The sequence below is a fragment of the Amblyomma americanum genome, chromosome 5 (genome assembly GCF_052857255.1).
Source record: "Amblyomma americanum isolate KBUSLIRL-KWMA chromosome 5, ASM5285725v1, whole genome shotgun sequence".
Classification (NCBI taxonomy): domain Eukaryota; kingdom Metazoa; phylum Arthropoda; class Arachnida; order Ixodida; family Ixodidae; genus Amblyomma; species Amblyomma americanum.
The window spans coordinates 64,835,022-64,847,610 of record NC_135501.1 but is presented as its reverse complement, the minus strand read 5'-3'; the positions used below and the strand labels follow the sequence as shown (position 1 = coordinate 64,847,610).

General features: G+C 47.9%; 1 protein-coding gene across 3 annotated transcripts in view; it reads left to right on the top strand.

The window, feature by feature from the left end:
* The first annotated feature begins 1,669 nt into the window (after nt 1-1,669).
* The window catches only part of LOC144132492 (REST corepressor 1-like), a 35,488-nt gene continuing 24,568 nt past the window's right edge, over nt 1,670-12,589 (top strand). The window contains exons 1-6 of one of the 3 annotated variants that reach the window (XM_077664944.1): nt 1,670-1,946; nt 2,795-2,854; nt 4,621-4,695; nt 5,999-6,051; nt 7,755-7,916; nt 9,960-10,081. In XM_077664944.1, the coding sequence (XP_077521070.1) occupies nt 1,835-1,946; nt 2,795-2,854; nt 4,621-4,695; nt 5,999-6,051; nt 7,755-7,916; nt 9,960-10,081 (584 nt within the window). In that variant the 5' untranslated portion in view covers nt 1,670-1,834. Of the gene's footprint in view, nt 1,947-2,794; nt 2,855-4,620; nt 4,696-5,998; nt 6,052-7,754; nt 7,917-9,959; nt 10,205-12,589 lie in introns of all 3 variants that reach the window. The other 2 variants (XM_077664943.1, XM_077664942.1) reach the window with 2 other exon arrangements.

Genomic DNA, 12,589 nt, shown 5'->3' with positions numbered 1-12,589 from the left:
TGACTGTGCAGATGCATAATTCCGCAAAGCATGTAGTGCATATATACACTCCAAAATGCACAGTTGAAATCCACGATCGTAGCATGCCCGAGTTGTTCAGCCAGTTCATTTATTTCTCGTACATGCATCGACACTATAGATCAAGACATAATTGGTAACGCTGCGCTTTATATGTGTGAACTGACTTCAAAAAAAGGCGCGACGATAGGGGCGTTAGCGGTTTCTAGTCGTCCTTCTTAGAATTTGCGAGTACGAATCCATTTATGACAACTGCAGCCGCGATGGAGCCAAACTAATGTTCACCCAATATCAATCCAGACCGGCACTGCGTCGTGGTGCCACATAATTATATAGAGCTGCACGCATTGCAGGTGAACGAACCAGATCGAAGACAGTCATTTAAGACCTTGCTTCGCATCGGCACATGTGACAGCATTCCTGCACCGCGCCTGGATTGCAGCAGCCACGAAGAGAAACGTTGAGTTTTCTGTGCATTTCATCACTAAAATCCAAACGCGCGGTGTTTTGAATGCATAGATCGAGCCCTTAGTGGTTTCTACGAGGTCAAATTTATTATGATAGACGCAACGATGATAAATTCAAGAACTACGTACGGCATGACAACCTCAAATTAGAGTAATATAAGAATATATCCGGGTTATTCTACTTTTATCTCTGCCGTGTAGCAACGCAAATCAATTCCACTTGTCATCTGTAAGTGGGATGTAGCACGCCCTCTTCTATTTCGACAGAAAACCGCAAGGAAGCCCATGAAGCGGTCCTAGGAGCTGAGAAAATCAGCCTGCCTTCGCAAGCAGCTGCTTTGCGCTATTGCGACACTACGACTGTTGACACCCGCGGCTACTGCGCGGATACGAGGCGCGCGGTTGTCCCGAGTGTCGTGAATTTTCGCCCATGACTTGAGTGTCAGAGAGGGAATCTTCAAGACTCGTCGGGTTCGAAAGCCCGCTTTTTTTATTTTAATGCCCTGCTGCAACCGCTATTCAGCGAAGGGGTGGAAAAGCGGGATAGAATCCCATGCGCAGTAGTCGGCACATCTGTGCAGTGTTTGTGCAACCGCAAATATCCGTGGACATGCGAAACACAACTAAGCGATAGAGACGGCACTAGACTGCACTAATACAGTTCCGAAATTTCACGTTTTAAACCAGACACATGTTTATTTTCAACGAAAATTTTAGCGTTGGTGACCCGCTACAAGAGGCGCACTAATATTGCGTTTAGGGTTGTTTTCTACGGAGCCTGCATGATACTAACCGCTTGGTAGTGGCCTGCGCTTTTTACTCTATATTTATGTGATTAAACGATACATAATAAAATTAGCGCACCGATACATAGAATACATAACACAGTTTCCGGTACAGTAAATTTTTGCCGCATTAATAAAGTTCACCTAATAATATAGGCCATTCAAAATGTACTCTTTTGAGAGTGTTAGTATCGTCATCGTCTCCGTTGATTTTTGTGAATGAAAATCAAAACAATATTTGAAATATTGTGACATATTTTTGCACGACAAATTTGTTATTATTTCCACAAAAGGGGTCAAATTTTAGCAAAGCTTATGCAGCACGCAGTGGACTCGACCTACCCGCGGAACTACTTTCTTCCGCGCCTTATTCTTTATGCGCGTCGGTGCAGGACTTTTCTCTCTCACAGTTCCACTTTGGCGAGTGTTGGTGGCGGTGCGAGATCCGTACTAGTAAAAAAAAGTTAAAAAAAAAGTCGCGTTTCGCTACCGTTTGCACGAAGTTTGTGCCCGCGCGCCGGTCTAGTTCTGCGTCCGAGGCAGCGTTCCGTCCTCGGTGAAATCATGGTGCTGGCCGATCGAAACGACGAGTCCCGCGTCGGCCGCCGATCGCACACCTCGAGTCCGAACGGGCACCTCACGGACGAAGGGAGCGCTACCGACGAATCGGAGCAAGGTAACTGCGGCAAGCTTGCGTGCTCGCCAAGCGCGGCCGCTCTTCTGCCCCCTCTCTGTTTCAAAGCGAAGCGCCACTGGCACGCATCGTCTTCGTCTTTTTCTGCCGACGGGCTCCGCCGCCGCTGCATGTCTCCCTGCCCGCCACCAGTAGCGTATCGTCGCGAGACGCGCGTTTGAAGAGTGGCGAGCCCTGGCGCGTCTCTCTCGGCAGGAGCTCGCGTTTAGCCCCGTTGACACGGCACGCTGTGCACGGGGGATCGAGGACCCGGGGCGCGACTTGTGCTGCCGATAACCCGCGCGCGAACGCCGCTCCCCCGGCGGTGTGCTCCACCAAACCCTTGCGACGCGCGCGGCGTTTCACGTCGACACTCCGCCCTGACCAGAACGTCCTGCTGGTCCTCCGGCGGACCGCGATGCTGTGCGCATCTTCGAGCCCCCCGCCGACCGTCGAGGCAGACGGGACAGATGGCATGTTTCTCGATGGCATGTTTCCCGTCGAACGCCCTTCGCGTCCTGCGTGCAGTCGCTGCACCTCGCCGGCGGTGGTGGCATGCGCGAGGGCGCCGCGCCACTTGAAACGCGATCGTCTTCGCACTGTGGGCCGATTTTTTTTTTTTTCAGCCAATTCAAGTCAGTTATACTTGAAGGTGGTTGCGTTCCTGGGCAGTGTCGGTTACCTACTGATTCCCGTGTTAGTTTGCATGTTAAATGCGAACGGAAAACAATTCTCATTTCTGACTTTTTTTTTTTTTTTTGCTAGCCAATGTGTATTTCTCTCCAAACTCGGCACTAACCAGATCGGTCCACCTTGCATTACATTGTTTTTTCTTTTAATTTCTTTTCCAGACCATGGAATGCGCGTGGGCCATGACTTCCAAGCTGTGGTTCCAGACATTGTCTCAATGGGTGAGCCAGCCATTTTACTGGCATACACTGTTGCTTTATACTGCAAAGCTACGACACGGTGGGCCCATTCTTTTACATCACAATCTTAGATAGTACAATGTCTCAAGCTGTTCATGCCACACACATCATAGCTTGCAATACTGATGTGCTGAACCATAAACCATGCAGGAATCAAAAAGCAGTACTGACAAAAACAACTTTGCAAATTTAGAAAGGGACATACGACAAAAGGTAAGGCTGCAGTCCTGCTCACATCTGGTGAAGAATGACCAGTGTATCATCGGTGGGTGACATCACAGCGTGCCTCCTTGCTAGTGAGGTTGCTGCAGGTCGTGCTTAGAAGGGCCTTGGGTCTGCGTGTAAGCTTTGCCGTGAATGCCACTATTCTGCCGGAAATGCTTCTGTGGAATGCATGGGAATTATTGAATGTGGTCTTCCGCAAGAACGTTAGCTAGGGGGCAACCATAGCCAGTACATTTAAACGACTCTCTCCAGTGGCTGACCACCACCACAATTGCCAGTGTCCTGCAGAAGTAGATGTCCTGGGGTACCAGGCTTTTGTCACTTATTTTCTCCTCAGCAACTGTCAATAACTGGCCGATGGCAGCCGATTCCACTGCAGACATCATTGTAGCTCTACTGAATTTTGCCAGGCTCCCACCACTGTGAGTAGCATCTGGCTTTCAACAGTACGTCTTGTTCCACTGGCTCGGAGGTTGCCAAGCACCATTTCTTTTGTCCGGTTACGTTAGTGACACTCTTTGTGCATGTGCACATTAATAGGACATTCACTGAGCTGGCAAGGTGAGTGTCTTTGGAGTTTAGAGTGCAAGAAAAATTTGGGGACATTTCAAGAACATCTTCTAAGGAGCAGGGATAGTGAGCCAGCAGTACAGTGTGCAACAAGTTGAAGAGTCTTGACTGACTTGAACATTATTAACCTAGTCAGATGAAATCCAGAGGTCGCCATGAAACTTGGTAAAGGCTGCAAGCTTGTATTGGCAATGGGTGCCTTGGTAATTGAGATGCACCAGTAGGAGCTGAAACCATTAGAGATTGTTTTCGTACTGCTACTGTTTTCTGGCTTGGTAAGAGATTGTTGAGAGAGGCCTTTGCCCTGCTGGGAGTTACTCTTCCTGATCATGATGATAGTAGGGTCCATTGTAGCTGTAGGTTGCTGTTGGAATGGTCAGTGAATACAAGAGGTGTTGATTTGCAGTGTGCAGTAAGGCCATGTGGGCACGATGGAAAGGGATGATTGGGCACAGGCACATGGTATTCCGAAATCTACCTGCCACTGCAACCACTTTGAGGCTTCTTGGTGTCCAGCCAGCAGTTTCTTCTGAGCCCCGAGATCAACGTGACTGAACGACTCTTATGCTGTGCTTCTGTAGGGGCAGGAGGTTGGAAGGACATGTGTGCCCTCGGCCAGAGGTCTTCATGTCATGTGGTTTGCTTTTTTTACTGTGCACTGGGGCCCCTGTGGCACACCTGAAGCTGCAAGTACCTGTAGAATGAGGAAGAGCCTTGTATTCACCTTTAAGGACCCTCTGGTCCTTGTGGGTTGCTTAGAGGTGGTGCATTATCCACCTTAAAAGCAGACTGTATGGCCTGGTTATGTTTTGACTAAGGGTGTGCATGTCCTGCCACACTCCTGCATGAATATTTCATGTGCATTGGTTGGGAGCCATCTTACGATGACTTAAGCCAGCTTCAAATGCCGTGTCAAACCATAACATGCCACGCCATACCTTCTCTTGGTGCAGAGCCATGCCCAGATTTTGCCCCCGAGCGAGCCCTCCTGGTGTGGTCACCGTGTGCCGACATCTCGGATAGCAAGTGTGAGTTATAGTAATGGTGTGTTTGTGAAAGTGCTAATGTTTGTTGTCCCAGCATGGTTAGACATTGTCTTTGTGGTTGGTGCACAGGAGAACCAATGCGTGTGAATTCAAATGTTGTGCCCCCACCTCGGAAGGATGGAAGGTAGTAATCCATTTAATGGAAGTAGTAGCAGCAGGGACAGGTGGCACGGAGCAACATTAGCATCAAAGCCAGCTGTGCAGTAGATGTTGACATGGCTCATACTGAAAAAGCGCTGGCACATCTTCATCAGCATAGTGGTGCATTGGTCATTTGATACACTGCCATATACCATTTGACTTCCTGGGTGGAAGCTGTGCTTGTTCCAGGTCCGTATATACTTGCTGGTTACATGTTGCAGCTTAAGCACCCATGTGTGCCTTTTTTGCTGCTGGATTTGCTGGACTTGATGGTTCAGAGTGATAGCGGTCACTTCAAAAAAGTTTTGAGGGTGTACAGCATAAGGGAGGACTGCTTGCACACCAACGCCTTGCCACACCACAAGTCAGCTGCTAGGATGAAGAATGGTTACTTGTCCTTCATTCTCTCTGAGCATGTCAGGTTCATTTCTCAAGGTTGCTCCTCTGCGGTTGCATTTGCTTGCTGCAAAAGTTGCTGCTCTTTCATTGGCCGAGATGTCAAGTGGCATGAGGGATGTCCAGCAGAGGAGGGTGTGCGTGCCTGGAGTGAGGGTTAGGAGTGAAAGGTTCGAGGAGGACTGACTTGTGTCGCCATGAAAAGAAAAAACATGGAGGAACTGGCGCAGAAGTGCACCTGCTGAGTGTGCCTAGGAAATTGCAGGTTTTAATTTAGGGCTGCACGTTGAGCTATCACAGCATCGAGATATGTTATCAATGTTCCTGGACTAGTACTAGGATGCACCAGGAGTGATTATAGAACATGTGTGTGTGCTGAACAATGGTAAATAATGATGGCTGAAAAGCAGGTGATGATTGTGATGAATGAACATGCCGAATTGATGACTAGGAAGATTAGCGAAGTAAGAGATGGCCAAATGCTGAAGATGTGTTGTTAGTTTGCTCATCTTGGTGGTGAAAGGCAATAGTTGCTGCAGTCACTGGCAGTAACCAGATGCCTTGATATTCTGGCTGCTGCAGGGTTTTAACAGCTTCTCGCTTACAAACGAATCGCACAGATAGTTAGCACGCTGCTTTTGCTGTGCTCAAAGGCTTTTTTTTATGATCGGCCCATTCCTGTCAGCTGTGTGCTCAACAGGTGACATAGGTGCACTGTTGAGTCACCCCTGTGTGCTTCCTTCCGCAGTGGACGAGTACATGACCCTCGCCAAGGAGAAGTACAGCTACAATGCGGAACAGGTGAGTTCGTCTCTCTGGGAGCTGTGGTCAGATGTAGGGGCCCTCTTTGTGTACTGGGTATGGTTTACTGTCATGGGGTTCATTAAAGGGGAAGGAAGAGGGCAGAGTGGATAAGTGATATCGTAGCTGAGGTCAAGAAGAAAAAGAAATGCGCAGGTAATGTGAAGGGCAGATAACTGGTGGTCCTTTAGTGCGACAGAGTGGGCTCCAAGGGAAGGTAAAAGTAGGAGGGGTTTTCGGGGGGACATCGTTAGGGCATTGCTGGCGATGATAGTAGTAGCCGTGTCCTGATGTCAATGGTAGAGCCTGGCTTTTCTTGTAGTTGTCTGTTTGGGTGCCAAGGAAGATTGCTTCCAAGTGAAGAAAAACCTAGCCAGGGGAAGCTGATTTGGATGAGGACACACAACCACAGCCCTGGGCTGTGGTTGGTACAGAACAGGGGTGCTTAGAGATTAGTGTGACAGGCATTTGCCTTTGGATCAACTTGTCCTTGCTGATGGTGATTGTGCTGAATGGGTTCTTCGGCCAGCATGTACGCTGCTGTATTTCTCCTCGGACAAAGGTTGTTGGCACTCTCTCTCCTCTTTTTTTTAATGCTGTGGCATTAGAGTTGTCATCACACCAAAACCCCGCTGACATCCGAGACGAAATTTGATTGGTCAAAAGAGATCGTGTGACCTTGCGAAATCATCACAACCTTCCCACCAGTTTGTGATGACTCTAGTTTCTGGACAGGAACTTAGATGGAGAATCAAAAATCGGGAAAAAATGTGGTATATGCAAATGTCAGCTCCATCACAGCATAGCAGATACCTTATAGTGCAGATAGCAGTCTGAATATGGTGGTTGGTGGCACGTCTTGCTGGCACATTGCAAAGAAACTGAAGCAAACACATACAGAAGTTGCAACAGAAGCTGCGGAAAATGTGATACCTAAGGCTATTGCATTCCACTCTTAAGTTATTTAAGAGCCCTCGTAGTTTTTATTTGTTTCTTTCAGAGATACAAACAGGAAGAGTTGGCTCACTGTCAAGCTGTTCATAAGTGTGCTGCTACAGGGACACTGCAAGACAGGCAGAGTGCGAGCCAGCTTGTGCTGCTTTGGCTGTAAACTGAGACCATAAAAACACGTGCACTTGTAACTATGTGCCTGTTAACTAATTAAACAGATTGTGCAATCAACTGGCTCCAGTTGCAGCTTCACTGTTATTCTCCTTGCAGCATTTCTTGTAAATGTGTGCAACCAAATTTATATATTGCACAAAGATGCTACGCTCCAGCTTACCATACATAGTGTTAATGGCACTGAGCTGGCTCCGCATCTGTATTTGCTAGCACCTGTGCATCAACTTACCCTGCGGTGTTTAGCATGGAAGCAGATATGAGAACAATGAATAACTGCGCAAAAAGGACGGGACAAGAGAGAAAGAACCACACGAGACAAGCGCAGACTAAGTTAGCCTGCGCTTGCCTCGTGTGGTTCTTCTCTATTGTCCCGTTCTTTTTGCGCAGTTATTCATTGTTCTCATAATGTCATACCAACTAGCCCCTCACCGCACTCTTCTGGATTTCATGGAAGCAGAAATGAATTGACCTTGGCTGCTATTCCAGGGTCCTTCATTTTGGTGTCCTAAGTGCTCTCGCAGTGTATCAGGCGTCCTGTGCAGAAGTGAGTGTGCGACTTGTGTTGATGTTGGGCGCAGGCGTTGGGCATGCTGTTCTGGCACAAGTATGACCTGGAGAAGGCGGTGGCCGACCTGGCCAACTTCACCCCTTTCCCAGACGAGTGGACCGTGGAGGACAAGGTGCTCTTTGAGCAGGCCTTCCAGTTCCACGGCAAGAACTTCCACAAGATCCGGCAGATGGTGTGTCTCCCCCGTCTCCCATCTTTTGTCTACAAGGGACAGAGCATTTGCTCTGGGAAAGCTGGTAGTAATGCAGTGGGCAGAGAAAAGAGGACAAACTTGTTCTCAACCAGGGGACTGATATCCATTTCTCCTCCTACTTGCCGACAAGTAAATGTTGAGCAGAGCTTGTGCACCTTTGTGGTTTAAAACAAAAACCTTTGTTACAAGGGCTTGAAATTACCTTGATGGGCAGCTGTACTGGAGAACTGTCTGTTGTTTCTCTCTGTTTTGTGTCCTCTAATGCGTTTTTCTGTGGTGTTGACAAATAGGAGCTTGGGGTATCATGGTTCCAGGTCAGTTTCCCTCGCTGAAGTGGGCCGTGCAGTGCTTCAGCTAAAACAAGACTGATGAGAGTGATTTGATTCAGGAAGTGCTCCAAGATGGATAGCGTTCTTGAGAGAACTCTTGACTAAGGATGTGTTGTTGCAGGGCACGGGCCAGTGGGAATGTTTGTTCGTTAAAAGCACGCTGCTCACTTCTGTTGCCTGCATCTGCATGTTGCGCCTCTAGTTTTCAGGTGCTTTGAAAAGATTTGCTAAGTGCACAGTGCAGTGCTACAGGTGCAGCAAATGGTTGTGAACTGTCTCTCGCAGGCAGTGCCAAGGTCATGGAGGAGCTCACCCTTAATGGTGGTTTGTGGCTGGCTGGAGCAGGGGCCAGAATTAAGGGCTGCCAACAAGCAAAAAATCTGATGTAGGAAAACTATAATAACAAAACTTATAAGGAAAAAAAAAATGGCTGGCAGTTTAGCATTACTAAGGACGAAATACTGTGCCCAAGCAAGTAGTCACCACTAGTACATACCTCGAAGTGTGATTGAGGTGTCCACTGACCCAGGGAGGCTGTTATGCACCTTTCCTTTCCTCAAAATCATGGGAGCTTAACCATCCGTTGGCTTTGAGAAGAGGAGAGGCACATAACTGCACCAGTCTGTAGGTGGACGCCACCTCCCACTCGATGGGATTGTGGTGTCCACTGACACATTTACACTTGCTACTCAGAGGCTTCACACACAGACACATACCGCTGAAGCCCGAGGAGTGTGGCACTAAAGACTCCAAGAAATACATGTTTCCAATGGGGCTGCCCCCCAACCGCCCTCTCCTAGAGTGGCCCATAAGTCTGCCCCTGGGCTGGAGTGGAGTGCCCTGTTTATCACAATGCAACCATTGTACTGCGCACTCTCGAGAAATTTTCTGCCAGAGGCAGCTTGACCTACCTTGTGAAATGGAAGCATGATGTGCTAACACAGGTGTAGTGGCAGGCAGCTGTGGTCAGAGCTGAATGAATGGAGTGCCTTATGTGCATGTAGTGGTGATGTAAAAGAGGTGTTCCACTCAGCATAGCAGGGATACAAAAGCCCCACTATACCTATTAGGTTTGATAGTTGGCACCCAGAGAAAATTGGGGTACTTAAAGGTAGATAACTGGAGAAATACATAAATGACGTAGAGGACACCTGTTGGCACCTGTCACTGGACAAACACATGCAAGTTTTGCTTGCAGGCTGCACTGACAGTAGGTAAAGGATAAAAGGTCGTGCACAGAGTTGGTCAAAAAGTCTCCAGGCCGTAGGTTCAGATTTTGAGCCATGTAGTGGGGCATTCATGGCATTGTAAGACGAAAAGCGCGAAAAAACACACGGACGCAAAGAAAGATGAAGGACAAGCGCTAACTTCCAACTGACGTTTATTGGAAACAGCGCTTGTCCTTCGTCTTTCTTTGCGTCCGTGTGTTTTTTCGCGCTTTTCGTCTTACAATGCATTACCAACTAGCCCGCACCCACACCTTACTAACATTCATGGCACCCTGGGGATAAAAATCTCTGGGCAGTGAGCAGGAGTCTCCTCACTGTAATGCTCAGTGCTTAAAAGCAGATTATCTGGCCTGGGAACTCTTGACTAGCCCTGCACATTGTCACTGTGGAATGACAAAGTCTGAAAGAGACTCGTGTGTGCCATTGATGAAGTTCACCTGGCTTGTTGTTCATGTTTCATGCAGCTGCCAGACAAGACCATCCCCAGCCTGGTGAAGTACTACTACTCGTGGAAGAAGACTCGCACGCGCACCAGCCTCATGGACCGACAGGCCCGCAGGCTGGCCGGATCCCGCGAGGACGGCAGGTGGGCGACGATGCTGGGAGTCCGCCTCCTCCGTAGCCACCACCGCTCCCATCGCCCCCTTCTCCGCTCAGACCGCACTGCTGTTGCCGCCACTGCACCCCCGCTCCAGTTTGTGGCACCCCAGTCTCCGCATTCCACGTTGTTGTCTCTAAGTGTGGCATGCCTGGTTGGCCCTGTTGTCCTGTCGAGCGTGCTGCTTGTTGAGTTCAGTCTCCTCCTGTCTGTGGCCGTCTTGTGCGTTTGGCTGTCGGTCCTGGTGTTGATTTCTGCAAGGCAACGGTCAATAGCTGGTTCGAGCTTCAGCTTGTATGTGTGTTAGGAAACTTCATTCACTCTCTTTTCAGCCTCGTTCTTTCGGTTGGCTGTCATGGCTATATACGAGAGGTCTTTGTTTCACTATCTTGTTTTTATTTTTGGGATGCGTGGCGGTCATCTTTGATGCTTGAGCATTTGGAGGGCATTGTGTGAGCTGCACATTGCCTCACTGATTATCGAGACTTTGGCTGTTTTTGAATCGAAGGGCACATTGCCATGAGGTATGCAGCTGATCTGTGTCCAAATTTGGAACTGGCTAATTTCTAATGGGAGAACACTCGCTTTTAGCTTGCAGGTACCTTTGTGCTGATAAAAGAATGTCGAGCAGGGCTAGTTGGTGAATTGCGTAAAGAATGAAACAGAATAGCCAGAGTACAGACAAAAAGTGATGTGGACAAGTGCTTCAGTAGGATCTATTCATGTAAATCAATTAAATTCATTTACCGTATTTACACGGTTCACTTTTTTTTGTATTTGAAATTTGAAAATTCAAAGTGGGGAACCAAACTATGGCACTATAAATAAAGGCAAGAGAACAAGATATCACAGATGCTACAACGTGGTTGCAATATTATATTTGCTCTATGGTAAAGGTGTGCTAATATCAAATTTTTCGAATACGAATCGAATACAAATACTTAGTTCCGAATATCGAATAATCAAGGACAGACACATTTAACCACTACAGAACATTTATCTGAGCATCACAGTTCAACTATCAATGAGTAAATGAACACAATGTGTGTGTGGCTGCACAAAAAGTATCAATGTCTAGAACATTATTCATAGAAGAGTGGAAGTATCACAGAAAATGGCTAGTACACAGCATTGATTAAGGCTAGCTTGCCACTAGCACAAAAGTGTGTTACTGGGATGAACGTTAAAGGCTGTCGTGAAGGAAAACCAGCTGCTCCACACGGTCAGGCAGAAGTCGTTCCTTTCTATCTGAAACAACTTCTCCAGCCACAGAAAATGGCCTCTCACTGGCAATGAAGTGGCAAATATTGCGAGGTACTTTGTGCACAGCTTTGACAGACTGGGGGTGTCTGGAAGATACCACGATCCGCCCCCTTTCGCATGCGTCACTGTCTCGTTTCAACAATGCCTCCTCTGAATATGCAGCAAACTCCCATTCTGCAGCAGAAACTGCTTCAGTTTCCACAGCATTTTACACTAAATTGTGAAATGCATTCGAAACTTTAGAACACTGCTGTGCATAGAGTTCTGGCCTCTGCTTCTTAGCTTCTGGGTCAGAAGCACACAGGTACAGCTGTTGAAGCAGTAAATCTTTTAGTCACATCATCTTTTCTTTCTCGGCTCTGAATGTGGCGGATTTGAAGCGCGGGTCCAAAAACATGGCAAAGCATGCGTCCTTGTCTTCTGCATACAGGGGGAACCTTGATTTGACCGAACATGCCAGGGCCATATGAAATCCAGTAATGCAAGATCATGCAGCATTCCGAAAATGGGTGGTATTTGAGCTGAAAGTGATGGATATGTTTCTGTACTGGCAATAACAGTGGCTTCGAGGAATGGCTTGAGCGTTTCTACATATTCAGAAGCCTCTTTCCATTCCTGTGAACTGAGCCCATCAATGCTGTTGTCCGAAGTGGCAAGGTCCACAGTGACTGCCTTTAGTTCCAAGAGACTAGATCTGGTTTCTACATCTTGCACCAGAAGGAGAGGATCTTTGCCTGCTTTTTTATTGGTATTTTTCTAGCTTTTTTTGTGCTGATGAGCTGTTCTTATAATGACCAACAATTTTTCTGGCCTTCTTGCACAGACGATCAATGGGCGGCATACGAGATATTGCATTGTTAAGTGCTAGCTGCAGGGTGTGGGTGAAACACGATCGCTCAGTCCACGGGAGTCTCCTGATAGCGGCAAGCGGCACGGATGTTGCACCCATTATCTGACACGATGTACTTTTCACAGTTGTCTGGTATTTCCCACTCGCCGCACATCTCCTCCAGCACAGCTGCGATGTTTTCAGCACGGTGACTGTCAGCCATATGACGCATGTTAAGCGTGAACCGCTGTATTTGAAAATTAGGAGATGGCAAGTGAAGCTCATGTAGCTTTCGTTCGCTAGCGATGTCCACATGTCACTGGTAAAGGCAACAGCTGCAGTTCCGCTTTCAAAAGCGTTGCTGAGCTCCATTTTCACCTTCTTCTGCGCATCATCATACAACC